The following is a 20,407-nucleotide window of genomic DNA, read 5'->3' as shown; positions in this document are numbered from 1 at the left end:
AATACGGATATGTTTCTGAAGATACACTAAAGCAAAACACAGCACAATAAAACAATACCAAATAGTATGCCAGGCAGCCACTTGTGTAAAAATATGTTTGGTGCATCATATTTTAAGTTAGTTTCAGAGTACCTTTCCCTGAATTTCTTGTTCTAGATGTCTGTGTGGGAGACTGTTGAAGTTCTACATCCATATGGGGATATGCATGAAGGGACAAATGAAAGAAATCAGAAAGTAAATGACGTTAAACCAAAATAAACAAAAAAAATAACATCTATGGAAATTATTCTTGTAAAATATTCAACCACTAACATCTTTTTGTAAGCACATTGATAAGAAAAGTAAAATAAGTCATAAGCAAACGTAATCTTTGAAACTTTTTGTAGCATTGACGAACAAGTTACTTACCTTCGGTAACGCATTATCTGGTAGAGGCTCTATCTAGCTGCAGATTCCGTACCTTTGAACTCCTTGGTGTCCGCTTCGAATCTGGAATTTGTTGCAGAGCAATACCCTGCACGTGCCGTCACGTGGCATAGTTCGGATCTGCATGGCGGCATCAGCGTCATTGGTGCCGTCCATGACGTCACAGTCGCCTATAAAAGGTACCACCCCGGCGTGCGTAAGTGAATTCGTTTACTCACAAACTTCCACGCCAGAAGCGCAGAGTCATTAATAGAACCAACAGTTTGTCTGTGCAAAACTAGAGCCCTGAATGGGATAAACCCTAACCCTACTAGACATATCTGCAGAGCGGGGAGGCATGGGTTGGGTGTAAGGAATCTGCAAATAGATAGTCTCTCTACCAGATAACGCGTTACCAAAGGTAAGTAACGTGTTCATCTGATAGAGACTTCTAGCTGCAGGTGCCTTACCTTTGGATAGATACCCAAGCCATAACCTCCTGCTGGTGGGCTGCGGATGCCTCTAGTACACTAAAAAGTCCTGTAGGACTGAACGGGCAAAGTGTCCGCCTCTCTGTACTGGATTGTCCAGGCAGTAAAGTTTTGCAAAGATGCCCACGTTGCTGCCTGAAAAAATCACCAGGAATGGAACACCCCGAGCTAGCGCAGTAGTAGCAGCTTTGCCCCTGGTAGAATGAGCTCTCAAGCCCTCAGGAGGCTGCTTTCTGGCCAATGCGTAGCAGATCTTAATGCAGAGAACGACCCGGCACGAAATGGTTAATCTCTGCACTGCTCGACCCATCTTTGCTCCAACGTACCCCACAAAGAGTTGGTCATCCACCCGGAACTCTTTTGTGTGATCAAGGTAGAACGACAATGCTCTTTTTGTCTCCCGTCGGTGGAGTCGCTCCTCTTCCTTAGAGGAATGCGGTGGAGCAAAGAAGGTGGGCAGGGTGTTGTTCTGACCCAGATGTAATGGGGTCACCACCTTGGGGAGGAAAGAGGCACGAGTTCTGAGTACCACCTTGTCTGGATAGATAGTGAAATACAATGGCTTTGATGACAGAGCTTGCATCTCCCTCACCCTTCTGGCAGATGTTATTGTCACTAGGAAGGCTGTCTTGATTGTGAGCAGCCGAGGGGACAGTTGTGTAAAGACTCGAAGGGAGCACACATCAGAAATGTGAGGACCAGATTTAAGTCCCACTGGGGCATAATAAAGGGGGTAGAGGGAAACATATGTACAAACCTTTGAGGAATCTATGTACAATGGGGGATTTGAACAGTGAAGGATGTTCAGGCAGCCAAACGAATTCCGATAAAGCAGAAAGATAGCCTTTGAGAGTACCCAAGGCAGAACCCTGCTGGGCAAAGGGAAGTGTAAAGAGAAGGATATCAGAAAGAGAAACAGAAGAGGATCAATAGACCTTTTTGTACAATAATATACAAAGCGTTTCCAATGGCAGGTGTATACCATTTTAGTGGAGGGACTCCTGGATGCCAAAATAACTTTACAGACTTCGGGAGGAAGGTCAAAAGCCATCAACCGTCCCTGCTCAATCTCCACAAATGAAGGCGCAGCGTTGACAGGTCCGGGTGGAGAACCTTTCCCTGCTGCTGTGAGAGGGGCAGCCTGATCAGAGGATCGATGCTCGTTTCAGAAGCTCGGGATACCAGACACCTTTCCCAATCCAGAGCCACTAGAATGACTTGGGCCCGGTCGTTTTTGATCTTCTTGAGAACTCTGGGCAGAAGTGGTATGGGCGGAAAAGCGTACAGGAGGCCTGAATTCCACTTGCGACTAATAGAGTTGTCGAGCGATTGCCGCCTTGGCAACTCCAACGCGCGAAATTGCTGACATTGTGTGTGCTCTGCAGAGGCGAACAGATCTAACCAAGGCTCTCCCCACACCCTGAAAGAGTCCTTGCGCCACCTCCGGATGGAGATACCATTCGTGATCTGCTAGGCATTAATGGCTCAGTTCATCTGCCCTGGCATTCAAAGAACCTGCCAGGTGTTGAACCACCAGGGTTATGCCTGATGTTCCAACCATGTTCAGAGAGACAGAGCCTCTTGATAAAGGGCCCACAACCCCACGCCGCCCTGCTTGTTGCAGTACCACAGTGAGGTGGTGTTGTCCGTGAACACCTGCACTATCTTCCCTTTTACAACAGGAAGAAATACTTTCAATGCCAGTCGGATCGCCCAGAGCTCCAGCAAGTTGATATGGAGTCTGGATTCCGCTGGAGACCAGAGGCCTCTGATCTCTGCCTCTCCTAGATGGCCACCCCATCCCCAAAGTGATGCATCTGTCACTACTGTGAGATCTGGCTGTGGAAGGGAGAGGAGTCTACCTCTGACCGAACTGCAATTCACTAACCACCACTGCAGGTCTTTTGCACTTCCCTCCGAGACCTGAACCATGTCGGAAAGAATTCCCTGATGTTGCACCCACTGTAACTTCAGTTCCCACTGCAGAGCCCTCATATGCCATCTGGAATGTTTGATTAACAGGATGCAGGAAGCCATTAGTCCCAACAGCCTCAGAGTCTGTCTGTCTTATCGAAATCCAGGATAGAGGCCGAAACATCGGTATCATAACCTGAAAACCCTGGACTGCTGATCGGGAGGATAGACCCGAAACTGCACTGTCTTCCTCGATGACATCTGGCACAGACGAAAAATCTTCGACAAGAGGGTTAAAAAAAAAAGGCCTGCCAAAAAAGGCAGAGGGTAGCTCGATCCTGGAACTGCACTTAACCGACGTGGAAGGAAAATAACTGAAGTACGCATCCCAGTGTGGTGCATTTATAGGTGACCGTGATGTCACAGATGGCTCCAATGATGCTGACGACGCCACGCGGAGCTGAACAAGGCAAGCGGATCCGAACAACACCACCTGACAGTGCATGCAGGGTATTGCTCAGCAACAAATTCCAGATTCGAAGCGGACGCCAGGGAATTCAAAGGTAAGGAATCTGCAGCTAGAAGTCTCTATCAGATTTTAAAATAAATTAGTTATATAATGAGTCAAGCAAAAATAGTTGCCTGTATATGGGGCAGGAGTTAGTTCTGTTTAATTTAACTGGAACAAGGGTTTGCTGTACTTATTTGTCTACCCTAAGATATCAAACCCTGTATGTTTTAGACAACCTACACTGCGTGCAGGCAAATGTCAATATGATATGCTCTTGCCATCTTTTGCTGATAGATGTTCTCCAGCACTTTCTTCTACAATGCCCTCACTGTATGGATATAAGAGGGGAGTGTACTGTAGCAATCATAAACTGAGATCAAGTATTAATGTATGGATTTTCGTTGAATAAATAATAAAAATACTTCTCCTGAGTAACTTTATCCAAAAGTCACTGAGCAAGACAAAAAAAAAACATTTTCCCCAAACTGTGCATGTCCAGACTGGGAAAACTAGCCCATTTTGTACATGTACATGCTGCAGGAAGTGCTGAATGTCTGGATAAATTGACTTGTGCACATGCATGGTGGCACAACTGCAATACTGATGATCTTGATAGAAGTCATGGTTACAGTAGGTTCAGATCATTGTGCATCCATCATTCACAGAGTATAAAGCAACCAGGAAACAAACACGACCTCTACATAAAATGTTGTATACCATTTAGGGGTTAGCAGTAGATATAGGTATAGGGATAGGAACGAGATCCTTTTCAATTCACTGGACAGGCAGTTTAAAGCCATCAAGGTACATTCTCTAACACAACCACAAGCGTGAAATGCCAAGAGTCTGCTGGTGTAGGAGCAGACTCAGTCGCTCCTACAAAGTGGTCAAGGAGTATGAAGGCAGTGAGTCAGTCCTGCATCACTTGTGCCGTGGCTCCAACCATTACCACCGCGTGGAAATCCAATCAGTGAATCAGGACACCCATGCATACGAAGTGCGACACATTTGGAAAATGACACATTAAATGTGCTTTTGGTAACTGGACCGTTGTGTTTTTATCCAAGTTGATTTAAATTACTGTGGCAAACATTTACTTTGTTTTTTATGTGTATTGTTCATATTTTCCTGAGGAGCTCTCAGTAAAATGTTTAAAGACAAGAACAATTTGGAGAAAAATAAGTTAAGAGGAACTCTAAAGTGGCCTCAATTTCTCATATAGCCCAAAGATAACAAAATGGCAGTGCTAGAGGCAGTTAGGATGTAGTCCATATTCAAACTTCTTAAATCCCATAGAAGTAACCTGAAAACACGACTTGCATCTTTGAAAATGCAAAAGGTGGCACTGCATTTGGTATTTCACCATTCAGTGAATTTCCACACTACAAAAAGTAATAGTGTCATCTCACTGTATGTCATACAGTTATGTATTCAAATGTATTAATTAAGGAAGCTTATTAATGTTGTAGAGGTTTAGTCGTCTTACCATTAAGAAAGAGGAATTAACCTGACTGCTGTTTAAATAATCTAACGTTTGGCTAGAAGTTGACCATCTAGCACGGTAGAAGACCCATAATAACAAAGAAGTAACTTTGGGATACCAAGCAATACATATTTGGATAATTAGGCATTCTAAACACCCACTTCACTAATGATTTAAGCTTCTCCTATTTTGTGCAATATTTTGAAATCTGACTTTTTATTGACAGCACAAGTCACAAGATCAATTTGCTCTCTGAAACAGAACAGTAAAGGTAATAACATTCTTATACATACAATGCTTAAAACGTGATTATACCAAAATATTTTTACAAATGTGGGATCACAATTATTAGCATATGTATGACATTGGTGTTTCAAGTGCTCTAGGTAAGCACATCCTCGCCAACAATTCACACTTACCATCTTTGTCTAATGCAGGTCCACCCAACTGAAATCCACTTTCAAGTACTCTGTCTGGACTGCTAAACATAGACACACCTTTTATCTTACTGGCCCCATGGTATGGTGGAGAAGATATTTGTTTTTGCTTTGATCCATGCTCAATTATTAGATGCGAGCATCTGTATATATAAATAAAAAAGAAAATAATTTCCTCCAGGATTGCAGTAACTATTTTGTTTTTTATGTGTCCATGTTTCTTCAACTATTTATTCACAAGTCAACACACAAATAATAATGTTAACCATTTGAGTACCATTATTATTGTTTAACAATTTAAGAAAAAGTTTAACTGTTAAAAATATACCTGCACACAAGTTAGTAAGACCTTACATTTCTTAAAAAGATTTTATTTTGGGCAAAACAGACAGCAGCATTTATTTTAGCAATTAGCAAAATTCCACATGTGCAGGGTTATCGTCTCCCATAATTTATTGTAAATTACTGACCGCGTTCCTTGTAGGCTTATTCTCACTGGCAAACACTTTTCTATTCACAACTGAACAAAAGGCACACCTTTTTTGTTTAAGTTCTCTTGCAGTCTAGGACTTGCTAAAAGGTATATGATTGGTAGTTCTGAGTGACACATCTCTATACAGCTACTCACTTGTTGCACTGGCACACCATGCCAATTAAATGTTACGCAAATTAAAGAGATACACATTTTTAATACTGCATCTAATGTTGTGAAACACACAAATACTTTCACGACTGTTAAGGGCATATATGATACTATTCAAACAGCAGTCATTTTCTTATATTGCACCTCCTACTATTTAATTTACAACTCAGTCATTAAAATCCAAAGGACATTTGGTACTTGCCATTGAATCAGATAAGATAAAAAGGGAGATGGAGAGGCAATGTGAGATTTTATACAGGCTATATTTACAGAGGATAACCACAGTCTACATGTAATCTGACATAGGTAACTTCTTCCTCTATCACAGGGAGATTTACAGCTTCACAGTAGTATATTGAGACAGTGAATATCCAAAGAAATATGACCACTGAGGATCAAGTCTTTATTGGAACAGGGCAGGGTTCTGCAAAGTCGGTCCTGGAGAGCCGGGCTCATGTCAGATTGTTAGCATATCCACATTTAGAAACAAGATGTTTCAGAAATCTAAATTTTTCTAAATGTGGATATGCTAAAATATCTGGAATGGACCCGGCTCTCAAGGTCCGACTTTGCAGAACCCTGGAACACCAGAATCTGGGATTCCATTTTTACATGACTGTGCTGCAGATTTCAGTCAGAGAGACAGACACCATGATAAACACAGTTGTGGATTTAAGGGACGAACCATGCGAGGTCGTATGGCTTTTTAGTAACATGACTGGATTCATGAAGTGATACGCAAGGAGGTACCACATGCTGAAATATCTTTTTTCCCCCAATTTCTTACCAATGGGCCACAAACAGTTGATTTGTCTATCTAAAACTATTGTCCAGTCTAGGTAAAAGGTAGTAAAGAGGCTACACAGACTCCGGCAGTCTTAAATTGTAATTTCCAGAGCACAGAAAAATCCCTATGCAGTGACACTGCAAGCAGGACTATAGAAATGCTGTGGCCGTTTTAGAATGTAGGAAGCTGGCCCTTTATGTGGTGTGTCAATACCATGTAAAAGGTCCAGGGGCTTCCCCAATAAGTGGACAGGACTTGCTATGCAATCCCAAAGTGCTCTATTTGGAGGTGGTGTGGTCAGAGCAGCCTTAGGCTTAACACAGAGGAGCGCAAGACATCCACAAACACAAAAAAGTAAATGAGACATGACTCAAAAAGTAGATCACACCAATTTAGAACAAGCATTTGCAATTAAATGGGTCTTGCATTTGCTCGAGTTGGACCTATTAGTGTTGTAAATTCCTAACTGGTCTTTTCTTGCCTTATAAATTGAAAATTAAATTTAAAACAGTTGACATAAGCAAGCTGATTCAAAGCACCACAGCTGTCATGAGCGTGAGGGCTAAGGAGAGACACAAAAATAAAAAGTATTGGCAAATGTGCTATTATCCATGTAACAGGGACGATGGCCAAGGCGGTAAGAAAACTGCCCCAAGGAGAGACAAATGTAAAGCAATTGCAAACGATAAAGGATTTTTAAAAGGCAAGCCTATGAACGAGTGATAGTGATGGGTGTGCGGAGGACGTGGTTAAAAGCCCACAGATAGATTACAACAGGCCAGAGCGCTTGTGCACTCAACCTAAAAATAGCTAGTATCTTTATATATGTTTAGGCAGCAGAGAAAAATCATTCAGGTAAGTACGTTTTTAAAAAGGAATTATTTTCACCGTAAAAAGTGGCCACTGTAATTTCGGAGTTCTGCAATGTTATCCTATTGGAGGAAAAACAAGTTCTGCACACAGGTGAGGACAGTGACTTACAAGACCAATCTCCAGGAGTTAAGGAGGATAATGGGCAAAGTCCAAGGCAGCACCAACAGTAAATGACCAGTGGCATGGGGGCGGCCAGATGTAGGGTACAAAACAGCGTTGAGTGCCTAATGAGTTTCAATGGAGATCAGTTACTGTGAAAAGAGATTGCAGGCCCTGATCAGGAGGCCCGGCAAGCTGAACCAACAGCGGGGCTCAGGCCCAATGATGCTCGGGCACAGGTAAGCATCTTTGGTCCTCTTCTCCACAACTCAGGGGCGACGGTGCAGAAGTGTCTTTGGGTGTCAGATTTTCCTTTTCAGAGCGCTCGTGGCAGAGTGGGGCTGTGAGCAGAGACTGCAGGTGCAGTGGTAACTTCAGGTGTTGGGTTTTGGTGGTTCGAGAGGCTTCAGAGTCCCGTCTTTGAAGTTTGCTGAATAACAGGTCCACTGTTCACAGGAGGTCTTGAGGCTTTTTCGAAGGCAGGTAGTCCTCCTAGGTTTCTGGAGACACCGCTGCAGGACGAGTCCACTTTAGTGCAGATTTTCAATGAGGGATGCAAACAGGCCGTCGGGGTTGGTACCAGGTCATCAGCTGCTTTTCTCCTCTTCTGCTTTCACAGCTCTTCAGGGTCCTTATCTTCATAGGTCATCAGGATCTGCTTCGCTGGTGCCAGGGGCTCCCCTAAATACTGAATTTAAGGGTGTTAGGAGTGTGTAGGGTAGTAGCCAATGGGCTACTGACCCTTGGTGTCACCACACCCCCTAGATGACCACTTCCTGTGGGAAGTGGGCATAAACCTGTCCCAGACTTCCTAGGTATACCATCTCAAAGATGGTTACCTCAAAAAAATCATGTTCACTTCAATCTAGCCCACCTTAGGGGTGGTACTAGCCTGGAGGTGGCACACCTACCGGATTAGCGAATTGTCCTGCCTGTCCAGGTGCCAAGTGGGCTCTGGACAGGGGGCTGGGTGGGTGGGGGGAGAGGGACTGGGATGTCATCCTCTCCTGTGAGGGGTGCTAGATTTGCAGTTGAAAGGCAGCAGTCCGTTGAGGCTTGCCACCCTACAAAGGCTAATCAGCAGGTCATCCGGTGGAATAGGGGCTTTTGTTCTGGGCCTCCTGAGAGTAGAAGGCTCTCACCCTAGGGGGGCAGAGCCAGGTCTCAGGAACTCGTACTGACTAGTTTCCAACACCTGCACTTAAAATGGCTTCCCTGCCCACTTACTATGTCTGAGAATTAACAAAGACATAGCAGGGGTAAATCTGCTCTTGCAGATATGCCCTCACATGTAATATAATGCACCCTGTCTTAGGGCTCTCATGCCTGCTGTGGAGGTGACTTACATATATTGTATGCAGTGTTAGGGGACATGGCACAAAGAGGTGTGTGACATGTCATGTTTTCATTTTGGTCTGCACCAAGACACGCAACCTGCAATGGCAGCCTGACACGTGCTTGCTGAGGGGTTCCTAAGGGTGGCACAATTTGGGCTGTAGCCCTCAGGGACCCCTCTTTAGCACCTCTGGTCCTAGATACCAGGGGTACCATTTACCAGGGACCTAGAGTGGGTGCTATAGGATTTGCCAGTTGGCAAAATAATTGTACAGTTTAGAGAACGAGATCTGGTACTGGGGACCTGGTCAGCAGGAAGCCAGTTCACTTTCAGTTGAAATCACATCAGATACCATGCAAATAGTGGGGGGGGGGGGTAGGCACTTTCCTACATGACCTCCTCCCAAAGTAAAGAGGATGAATCTAACCTTTAACAAGTCTTCATCTTCTAAGTGCAAGAACCTGGAAAGGTCACCTGCATTGGCATGGTCAGTCCCAGGTCTGTTTCCACGGTAAACTCCATTCCCTGTAGAGAGATGGACCACCTCAACAGTTTTGGGTTTTCACCTTTCATCTGCATAAGCCACCTGAGAGGCCTGTGGTCGGTTGGAATAAGGAAGTGAGAGGCAAACAAGTATGACCTCCACTTCTTCAGGGACCAAACTACAGCAAAGGCTTCCCTCTCAATGGCATTCCAGCACTGCTCTCTGGGAAGCAACCTCCTGCTAATGAAAGCAACAAGATGGTCATGGCCAGCATCACTGATTTGGGATCGGACTGCTCCTATCCCATGTTCAGAGGCATATGTCTGCACAATGAACTGCTTTGAGTAATCTGGAGCTTTCAGAATGGGTGCTGAGCTCATTGATTCTTTTAGGGTGTCCAAAGCCTTTTGACAGCTCACTGTTCAGTTCACGTTCTTTGGAATCTTCTCGGAGTTACTTTCCGTGAGGGGTGCCACAACAGTGCCATAGCCCTTAACAAACCTCCTGTAGTACCCAGTCAAGCCAAGGAATGCCCGACTTGAGTCTGGCTAGTTGGAGCTTCCTAGTCTAGAATAGTCTGGATTGTGGATTTTAGTGGTTGAACTTGGCTTCCACGTACAAGGTGTCCCAAGTATACAACCGTGCCCTGCCCTATCTGGCACTTGCTTGCCTTGATAGTGAGGCCTGCACTTTTCGGAGCCTCCAAGACCTTCCTCTGGTGGATCAGATGATCCTGTCAGGTGGAGCTAAAGACAGCAATATTATCAACATATTCTGCACTAAAGGCTTCAAACCCAGCCAGGACTTTGTTCACCAACCTCTGGAAGATGGCAGGGGCATGCTTTAATCCAAAAGGCATAACAGTAAACTGATAATGCCTATCAGGAGTGGAGAGTGCCGATTTCTCTTTTCCTCCAGGGGTCAGACCTAAAAGTACCCTGATGTGAGATGAAAAGTACTGAGAAATTGTGCTGCCCCATACCTGTCAATTAGTTCATCAACACTAGGAACTGGGTGTGCATCTGTTCTGGTCACAGCACTGAGGCCCCTGTAGTCCACACAAAACCCCTTTTCTCTCTTTCCACCCTGGGTATGAGGCTTTGGGACCAAGACATTTGAGCTGGCGCAAGCGCTCTCAGAGAGCTAAATGACTCCCAGTTCCAGTATCTTGCTTACTTCAGCTTTGATGCTCTCTTTGACATGATCTGTAGATTTTATTTTTGACAGGTAAGCTGTCCCCAGTGTCCATATCATGTGTACACCAGGTAGTCTGACCAGAGGTCAAAGAGAAGAGCTCAGCATACTGATGCAAGACTTGCCTGCAGCCAGTCTACTGTTGGCCAGGTAGGGTGTCCGACAAGAGCACTCACTCTTTGAATGAGTCATCTTTGAGGTTGCTGATGAGGAGATCAGGGAGAGGTTCACTCTTAGCTTTGAATTCCTTATCAGTAAAAAGAGCATGATCATATCAGGTTTGTCATGATAGGTTTTAAGGCGATAGACATGGATAACCCTTTTGGGGTTCCTCCAAGAACCCAAGTCCACCAGGTAGGCAACGTCCTCTTGTCTTTCTAGGACAGGGTAGAGTTCATTCCATTTAACCTGGAGGACCTTAGAAGCCACAGGCTCCAAAGCCTATACCTTCTGCTCTGGTTGGAACTCCACCAGTGAAGCCATTTTAATCATACCAGAACTTCTGTAGCTCCTGCCTGGCCTCCAGGATTTTGAATGCTTTCCTATGTACTCAGCCATTCAAAAGTGAAGGTCAAGCACATAGCCCCCAATATCCTGTTTAGGTTCTCTGAGATATCTCTTTTACCCCCTCCTTCACAAGGCAAAGTGGTCCCCTCACAGGATGCCCAAACAGAAGTTCTGAGGGGGAAAAGCCTGCTCCCTCCTGTGACCACTTCCCTGTAAGCGAAAAGCAGGCATGGAAGTAAGACATCCCATCTCCTTCCGAGTTTTTCAGGGAGTCCATCAATCATACCTTCAGTGTCTTTTTGAATCTTTCAACAAGTCCATTGGTTTGTGAGTTGTATGAGGGAATGAACTCGTGAGTCACATCGCATTCAGCTCACATGTGTTTCAGGTAGCCAGACACGAAGTTAGTACCTCTGTGTGACACCACCTCCACTGGAAAGCACACTGGTAAAAATACCAACGAGAGCTATAGCTACTGCAGGGGCAGTAGTAGTCCTCAGGGGAATTGCCTCAGGATACCTGGTTGCATGATCCACAACAACCAATATAAATTGGTTTCCTGATGCTGTTGGAGGTTCTAGGGGACCAACAATGCAAATCCTATCCTCTCAAAGGGGACCCCAACCACTAGTAGTGGAATTAAAGAGGCCTTGGGGTGACCACCTGTCTTGACATGCGTCACAAGAGTTACAAAACTCCTCCACACGGGGGGGGTGGGGGTGAATAATAATGATAACAATGATAATAATAATGTAAATTGTAGAGAGCATGGTTACTCCAACCGGAGTGTTCCAGTGCTAGCACAAAAACAGCATCCCCCTCCATCGCCCCCAAATCAGAACAATAAGTTAAGCCTACCTAAAGAGCCATGTCTTACATTTTTTTGGGAAGGCAATTTCAGAGGTTTCCTGTCTTAGATCTAGGGGCAGAGAGTTCCAGGATTTAGTGGAAATAAAGCTAAGAGAGCTTCCCCCCTCATGCGCACTCTTGATATCCTGGGACTGACTACTCAACATGCCCCAGAGGATCTAAGCGCTCTTCGGGATGTGTCATTTTAGCAGATAATGTAAATAGCAAGGTCCTTTCTTATTTGAAATCCTGTGACAGAAGGACAGAGCCTTAAAGAGACTCTCTTGTTGATAGGAAGTCAGTGTAGCTGATTTAAAGCAGACCCAGACGGCGTCCATCTTGGGATGTTGAGCAAAAGACAAGCTTCCGCATTTTTTCACTCTCTGGGGTTTTGCCAGTCTACCACGCGATACACCAAGATACAGCATGTTATATTAATCCAGCCTTGAGATAACTAGGGCCTGGATTATTGATTTCATGGTCTCCACTGGGAGAAAGTTAGCGATTTTTCTTAACATTTTTAGGATGCCAAAACACTTTGTTGCTAGGCCAGAAATCTGGTTCTCAAACGATAGAGTGACATCAAACCAGACCCCAAGATTTTCATTTTCAGCTGGGGGACCGGCCCTAACACCTCAGGCCACCAAGCGGTGAACCAGATAGATGGATGTTTTCCAACCAGCAGCACCTCTGTTTTGTCACCATTCAGCTTGAGGCAACTCTGGCACATCCATTCCGCAAGGTAAATCAGGCAAGATTTGAACTTCGATGCAGCTACCCCTCCATCCTGGGAGAGAGTGATAATTAGCTGGGTGACATCAGCAAAGGAGACAATATTGAACCTATGCTGCTCAATAACATCAGCAAGGGGGGGGGGAGGCGCCTGTACAAATTAAACAAGGTAGGGCTTATTGCTGAGCCTTGAGGCACTCCTTGTTGCAGGGGCACCATCTCCAAGAGTAAATGGTTGTTGGGCCACCTGGAAAGAATGGTTCTGGAGGAAGAAAGCCAATGACCACAGGGCAAATTCACACACTTTAAATCTCCACGACAACTCCAATAACGTGCTATGGGAGAAGGTGTCATAGGCAGCGCTTAGATTGAGCAGAACCAAAGCTGCTGTGTTTTCTCCATCCGCAATCTGTCTCACAGATTCAGATGCCAAAGGCAAAGCAGAGTCTGTGCTAAAGTGTGGGCAAAAGCCAGATTGAGTTTCATGCTGCACCTCCTTTGCCTTGACAAAGTCCATCAACTGATCATTCACAACTTTTTCAGCCACTTTGGCGAAAAATGGAAGTAAAAAGATAGGCTACAGATTTGCTGGCTTTAACGGGTCAAGGGAGGGATTTTTTTTAAACAGCAGCATTACAATTTCTTGATTCCAGCTTACAGGAACATGCCTTGTAGGAAAGGACGTATTAAGGGTGGCACACTATCCTGGAAGGATAGTCTCTTTGCCTCTCTCCAAGATCATAGGAGAGGCAGGGTACAAGGGAGAGCCCGATTTCACCCTCCCCCACAATACCCGCAGCTGCTCAAGATCAGGGGTGCTGAACTCTGTCAATCCAGTTTTAATCTGCCTGCCTCAAGACAGGGAGCCTAAGCCAACTCCTGGGGAAAGGAGTCATAGATACCAAGTAATGCCATGGGCCAGTGTGAGAAGAAATTCTCTAAGCTGCTGAGGCTCTACCACTCTCCTAGTTTCATCAGGTTTGGAGTCTCTGGCCTCAGTGAAAAGGAGTCCCTCCTCCTAGTAGGTCCTGTGGGAGCCACTAACATCTCCCATTACCTGATCAGCAGCTTGCTGTCTCAGACCTTCAAGAATGAGACAGGTCTTCTGCCAGTGGCACAGATCTTCCCTAGAGGGCCCCCCTGGGCCCAAGAGTGCTGCCAAGTTCCTGGGGCTCAGTTCCCTCTGGGGCTGACAGGTCTTCTCCCTGAAGAGAGGGGACCTGATCTGGCATCTGTTTGGAAGATGGCTGCCCAGACTTCCTGCCCTTTCTCTTGGTAGTCTGGACCATTATACAAGACGCCAACTCTACTTTTTTACCTCAGGCTTTGCTCTGTGCTCTTGTTTTCACACACAACTATTCAGGTATTCCCAGCACAGCTGCATGGGTCGGTCTTTCGACCTCAACCCATGCTGAGGACTCCAGATCATTGCCTAGCAGACACTGTACAGGAATTGCAGGCGATAACACCACCATCTTTTGGCCAGTAACCCCTCCCCATTCTATGGACACCGACACCATCACCATGGGATGTACCTTAGCTTGATTATCAGTGTTGAGAAGTGTGTATGTCTCACCAGTCAAGTATTGATCTGAGGACAACAGTTGCTTAGCCACCATGATGACACTGGCCCCAGTGTCTCTCAGGGCTTCAAATCTAATCTCATTAATATGTGGCTGTTGTCTGTATCTCTCCAGATTACTGGGCCTGACAGCTAGGGAAGCTACATCCACCCCACCCTCTGAAACTAGAGTTGCCTCAGTGGGTTTACTGACATGGTCAGGACCCATCTAGAGTCCCATCTGGAGACTTATCACTGCATTTACGGCAGATATACTAGATGCATTCTTTTTGTGGGGACACGTAGGGTTTCCAGTTTGGTGTCCAAGAGCCCTTCAGTAATGCACCAAGCCTTTTTGGAATCCCAGTTTTTACCTTTGTACCCACCCATGGATTGGAAAGCCTCAGGGCCCACCCTCCTGAAAAATATTTGAGGGACTTTAGAAGACTCTTTGTTTTTGTCCTTTGACTGTTCACCATCTTTCCCTTGGGAGGACTCTTTGGCCTCTTTCTTCTTGGCACCGCCCCAGGGGTAGTTTTGGTCGTCTTCAAGAGAAAGTGGACCTAAGTCTACCAGGTAGTGATGTAACTTCTTTGAAACACAATTAGTTAACAGATGCTCTTTCATAATTAAATTATAGCCAGCCACCTAGTGCTTTCACTGAAAAGTCTACAAAATCTACCCAATGTAGGAAGGTGGCCCTTTATATGGTATGTCAATACGGTGTAAAGAGTCCTGGGGTTCACCAATGAGTGGACAGGACTTGCTATGCAATCCCAAAGTGCTCTATTTGGAGGTAGTGTGGTCGAGCAGCCTTAGGCGTAATACAGACGAGTGCAAGGCACGCACAAATACACACAATAGTCAATAAATGAGACACATGACTCAAAAAGGAGATCCACCAATTTATAAAAATAGCAAGTATCTTTATATATGTTTAGGCATCAGAGAAAAATTGTTCAGGTAAGAATGTTTTAAATAGCAATGCAATGTTATAATAAGGGAGAGAACAAGTTCTGCATACAGGTAGAGTACAGCAACTTGCAAGACCAATCCCCAGGAGTTAAGGTGAGCAGTGGGCAAGGTCCAAGGAAGCTCCAGCAGTACACCAACAGCAGCATTGGAGCAGTTGGATGCAGGGTACAAAACAGTGTCAGTTACAATGTGTTTCAATGTAGATCAGTCACAGTGAAAAACCGGCTGCAGACTTGGGCCAGGAGGCCAGTTGGGCTAAACCAACAGCAGGGCTCAGGCTTCACAAAGCACAGGCACAGGTAGGCACCTTTGGTCCTCTTCTCCACAGCTCAGTGGCAACGGGTCCAGAGGTGTCTTTAGATATCGGGTTTTCCTTACCAGAGCAGACGCTGCAGGCATCGCCGGGGAGTCCATGAGGGATGAAACCATGATGGACCCGGACTCTGGAGGGCTGGGGAACCTTGTTGGCACCTGTGGTTCACTTCAATTCGGGTCGGAGACAGCGGTGCAGTGGTGATTTCAGGTGTCAGGTTTTGACGTTTCCAGAGGCTTGAGTGTACCTTCTTTGGAGTTTGCTGGGGAACAGGTCTGCTCTTCATCAGAAGGGTTGAGTCTTTTTCACAGGCAGCCCTTCCAGTTTTCTGGAGACACAGCTGCAGGACGAGTCGACTTTGGTGCAGATTTTCGATGAGGGATGCAATCAGGTCAGCAGGGTTGGTACCAGGTCAACTGCTTTTTTCTCCTCTTCTGTTTTTGCAGCTCTTCAGGGTCCTTGGTCTTTTTAGGTCGTCAGGATCTGCTTCTCTGCTGCCAGGGGCCATTGACCCTTGCAGTCACTATGCCCCCTAGATGACCACTTCCAGTGGGAAGTGGGCATAATCCTGTTCTGGAATTCCTAGGTATGCCATCTCAAAGATGGCTACTTCTGAAAAATCGTGCTCATCTCGGCTTAGCCCACCTTAGGGATGGTACTAGCCTGGAGGTGGCACGGCTACCTGACTATCTAATTTTCCTGCCTCTAAAGGTGCCAAGTGGGCTCCAGACAGGGGGATGGCTACCTCTCCTGTGAGGGGAGCCAGATTTGCATTTCTAAAGCGGAAGCCCTTTGAGGCTTGCCGCCTTAGGAAGGCTAATCAGCAGGTCATCCTGTGGGAGGGGGTATTACAATCTCTTCCCGGACAGGCTTTTGTTTTGGACCTCCTGAGAGCAGAAGCTCTTACCCTAGGGTTCCAGAACCGTGTCTCGGGTGGCAGGCTGGCAGAAACCAGTAAGCAAGCACACCAAAGGCTGGTAGGTTTTCAGAGGGCACCCCCACGTGCCCTCTGGATGCATGTATTGATAAATCCATCACTGGAATCAGTGTGGGCTTATCAATACGAGATGTTTGATACCAAACATCTCTATCTTCAGTGAGCCATCATGTAGTTGGGGAACTTGTATTGGCCAGCGCCCAGCACATGCATTTAAAATTGATTCCCTGGCCACTAACTATGTCTGAGAATTGACAAAGACATAGCAGGGGCATATCTGCTTTTGCAGATATGCCCTCACATGTGCTATAAGGCAGTGAATCCCAACCTTTTTATCGCCGCGGACCGGTAAATGTTTGATAATTTTTCCGTGGCCCGCTTGTTTTGATTTAATAATTTTAATTTAATTGTATTTAAACATGCCTTCAAGATTTGAAGACCTCGGGCGGCCCGGTGCCGATTGATCCGCGGACCGGCACCGGTCCGCGGCCCGGGGTTTGGGGAACACTGCTATAAGGCACCCTGTCAGGCCTGCAGTAGGGGTGACTTTCATATACTATATGCAGTGTTAAGGGACATGGCACACAGGGATGTGTGATATTTCGTGTTTTCATTTTAGTCTGCACCAAGACACACAGCCTGCAATGGCAGCCTGTCATGTGCTTATTGAGGGGTCCCTTAGGGTGGCATAACTAGTGCTGTAGCCCTTAGGGACCCCTCTTTAGCACCTCAGGTTCTAGGTACCAGGGGTACCATTTACTAGGAATGTAGAGAGGCTAAGGATTTGCCAATTGGGGAAACAACTGTACAGTATAGCGAATGAGATCTGGTACTGGGGACCTGGTTAGCAGGAAACCAGTGCACTTTCAGTCTAAATCACATCAGATACCAGGCAAAAAGTGATCATTAGTTAATGAATGAACAGTTAAGTAAACTCAGCAGTTAATGTGATAGGTTGTTGATCCAATGACTAACACAATATTAGCAGTCCACAACGGAATCAATGCCTGTACAAAGATATGACAGAAATACAGAGATTTTAAATATCAAAATGGAAACAAAATCATGATTAAGCTGCTGAAAAAAAGAAAATTTGATAAGTTGAATGTATACATATCTACATTGGCATCAACCAAAATGTACAAAAGCATAAGGAGATTAGACCACTGTGTTTCAAGTTCACTTTAGTAAATGTGCACAATCTCTAGCAAAGAAAGTAGTGGCAAACGTCAGAGTGCAAATAAAATTATCTTTAGAGGAAACCTATACACAAAGTAAAACTGATTTGTTTTTCCACTGACAAAACAGACGCCAAAGTGAAATCAAACCCTAAAAAACTAAATTTATTTTAAAAACACGGCTACGTTGCACACTGTTGAACAGGTGTAGATTAAAATGTTAAATATAGACATAAAATAATGCAAAATAATGCAATTATACACAATTTACTGAAAAACTACTATACAAACACTTACGCGTGATGTCCATTTTTAACAGCGTAATCATCACAAGTCCATCCTTTGTCATCTTTGAGAAAGGTGTCTGCATCATTCTGAACTAACAGTTTCACTAAACTAATATGCCCATTGGTAGCAGCAATCATGAGGGGTGTTCTGAAAGAAGGAAAATAAATTGCATTATACACACTGCTGATTGCATCACTTCTGCTTTGCTCTTGATATTTCCTGTGCGATAAATTATCCCAAAAGGAAATTTATACTGGAGCCCACAAGGTTCACGTCTAATACTTAGGAGGGAAGTAAGCAAATATCAAACAAATTTGGCTGTTCACTTCATCCTCGTGGGTTGTGTTTTACCTAAAGCCAACTATTTCGTTGTCGTTAAACAGATGACACTATAGTGCACTTATCGAGAGTTACTGTAAAGTTAAGAAACTGTTTGGAAATCACTTGTTGAATTAAATACATGTTTGTGTTTTAACATAAAATCAAGTTTTTAGGTCTGACTCGTGTGCTTCAGTTATTTTGTCGAAGTAAAGAATCAGAAAAAGCTTAGTACTGCAGGCAAAGACAAATAGGTGGACTTTCCTTTCACTGCACACGTGTTTTCTTATAAGTGGCATTGGAAGTCACACCATGAGCGCGTTCATTAAGCAGATGTTAGCTCAGGCACAGAACCTAACAACGTAACAGCTAGACGCGTGCGTGAGTGTGTGTTAGAGTACAGTGGGAACCCTCAATATAAAACAAGCATTTGCAATGCAACGGGTCTCGCGTTTGCTCGTGTTAGAGCTGATAGCGTTGTAAACTCCTAACCCGACTTTTCACTGGTAATAAAACCTATCGGCAAAAGTGAATTTATGTACTAACCGGAAAAAGTGCAATTAACTGTGTAACAGGGTCGATATTATGTAAAGCGCGCGACTTCTGCGAAGCGAGATCGCGCTGGGAAAATAGAGAAAAAGTAGTCCACGAGCCGGACAGAAGACAGCGAGCCTCGCATGTTTTCTGTACTTGGTCGATGCGCTCGAGGAGGGATATCCACCGGAAAAGGAATGACGTATGCATGCCTTCCACTAATGAAATCAAGCAGATTCTAACAGGCAAGCCCACGAGCCAATGACAGACTCTGACGTGACGTAGACAGGGCTCAGAGCCCTTTTTAATAACTAAAGCTCCTCGCTTAGCGAAACGCATGCGCAAGCGCATGCGACGCAGGCTCGACCCTAAAAAGAAACGGAGAGGCGACGTGGAATCTGGAACCAAATACATCTTTGAGCTAAGGTAAGCTGCCATAAAAAAATGCATTTTTTACAAATCAATTAATCTAAAAGGTTTAACTTTAAAACGTCGTTTTCAAATAATTTAAAAGAATATCAGAACATTTATCACCCAATCTCACAAATGCATCCTCACAAGATGACTCCACATAGGACATATGTACCTGCTCTGGGCTTTCCTTTAGTAACCATGTACACTGTAGGAATCCTAGGATCATATTGCCTCTAAAGAATCAGGAGACTATCACTAGATTTCAGTGGTTTGTGTAAGTAAACAAGCATTAGCATAGCCAATAGGCATTTTGGATGAGAGTGCACGATTTTTGCGTTTCTTTTGTGTTATTTTTTAGCATCTCTCTTTGCCACTACAAGCCAAAAAGCACACCTAGATATGGGTGTGACACCGTACTCACACGCATCGAAAATATTAAAGGTCGGCTGGGGGCTGTGTTCAGAGCATTAGCCAGCTCCTTGCATCAGACTACAAATATGCTTTGCGAATGAGATACAACTGCCCGCTGTGTAGAGCAAGAGGTGTAGAGAGAGGGGGTAAGGAGAGGGGTGAAGAGAGAGGTAGAGGTGTAGAGAAGTAGAGAGAAGGGTAGAGGTGTAGAGGTAGAGAGGTAGATGTATAGAGAGTGGTGTAAAGGTAGAGAGAGAGAGAGAGAGAGAGGGGGGGGTGGTGGTAGAGAGGCACAGAGATATAGATAGAGGTAAAGGTGTAGACAGGGAGACAGAGGTAGATGATGTGTAGAGAGGTATAGGTAGAGGTGTAGAGAGGTTGAGATAGAGCGGTAGAGAGTAGAGAGGTATAGGTAGAGAGAGAGGTGTAGAGGTAGAGAGAGGGGCAGAGGTAGAGAGAGGGGTAGAGGTAGAGAGGGGGTAGTGGTAGAGAGGTGAGAGAGAGGGGTAGAGGTGTAGAGAGGTAGAAATGTAGAGAGGCAGAGTTGTAGAGAGGGGTAGAGAGATGAGTGGAGATAGAGAGAGGTAGAGGGGGTAGAGAGAGAGAGAGGGGTAGAGGCAGAGAGGTAGAGCGATAGAGGCAGAAGGAGAGGGAGAGAAAGGGGTAGATGTGTAGAGAGAATGAGATGTAGAGAGAATAAGGTGTAGAGAGAGGTGTAGAGGTAGAAAGGTGT

At 45.1% G+C, this 20,407-nt stretch overlaps 1 protein-coding gene across 14 annotated transcripts in view; it reads right to left on the bottom strand.

The window, feature by feature from the left end:
• Positions 1-20,407, bottom strand: part of ANKRD26 (ankyrin repeat domain containing 26) — an 829,339-nt gene that overhangs the window by 666,699 nt on the left and 142,233 nt on the right. For 8 of the 14 annotated variants that reach the window (XM_069228894.1, XM_069228896.1, XM_069228898.1 and 5 more), the window contains exons 5-6: positions 18,007-18,144; positions 5,224-5,384 (exon numbers count right to left, since the gene is read on the bottom strand). In XM_069228894.1, coding sequence (XP_069084995.1) covers positions 5,224-5,384; positions 18,007-18,144 — 299 coding nt within the window. Of the gene's footprint in view, positions 1-132; positions 184-5,223; positions 5,385-18,006; positions 18,145-20,407 lie in introns of all 14 variants that reach the window. The other 6 variants (XM_069228888.1, XM_069228890.1, XM_069228891.1 and 3 more) reach the window with 1 other exon arrangement.

The sequence above is a fragment of the Pleurodeles waltl genome, chromosome 4_1 (genome assembly GCF_031143425.1).
Source record: "Pleurodeles waltl isolate 20211129_DDA chromosome 4_1, aPleWal1.hap1.20221129, whole genome shotgun sequence".
In the NCBI taxonomy this organism is placed as follows: domain Eukaryota; kingdom Metazoa; phylum Chordata; class Amphibia; order Caudata; family Salamandridae; genus Pleurodeles; species Pleurodeles waltl.
The sequence above is the reverse complement of the archived record's forward strand: the minus strand, read 5'-3'. Positions and strand labels throughout refer to the sequence as shown.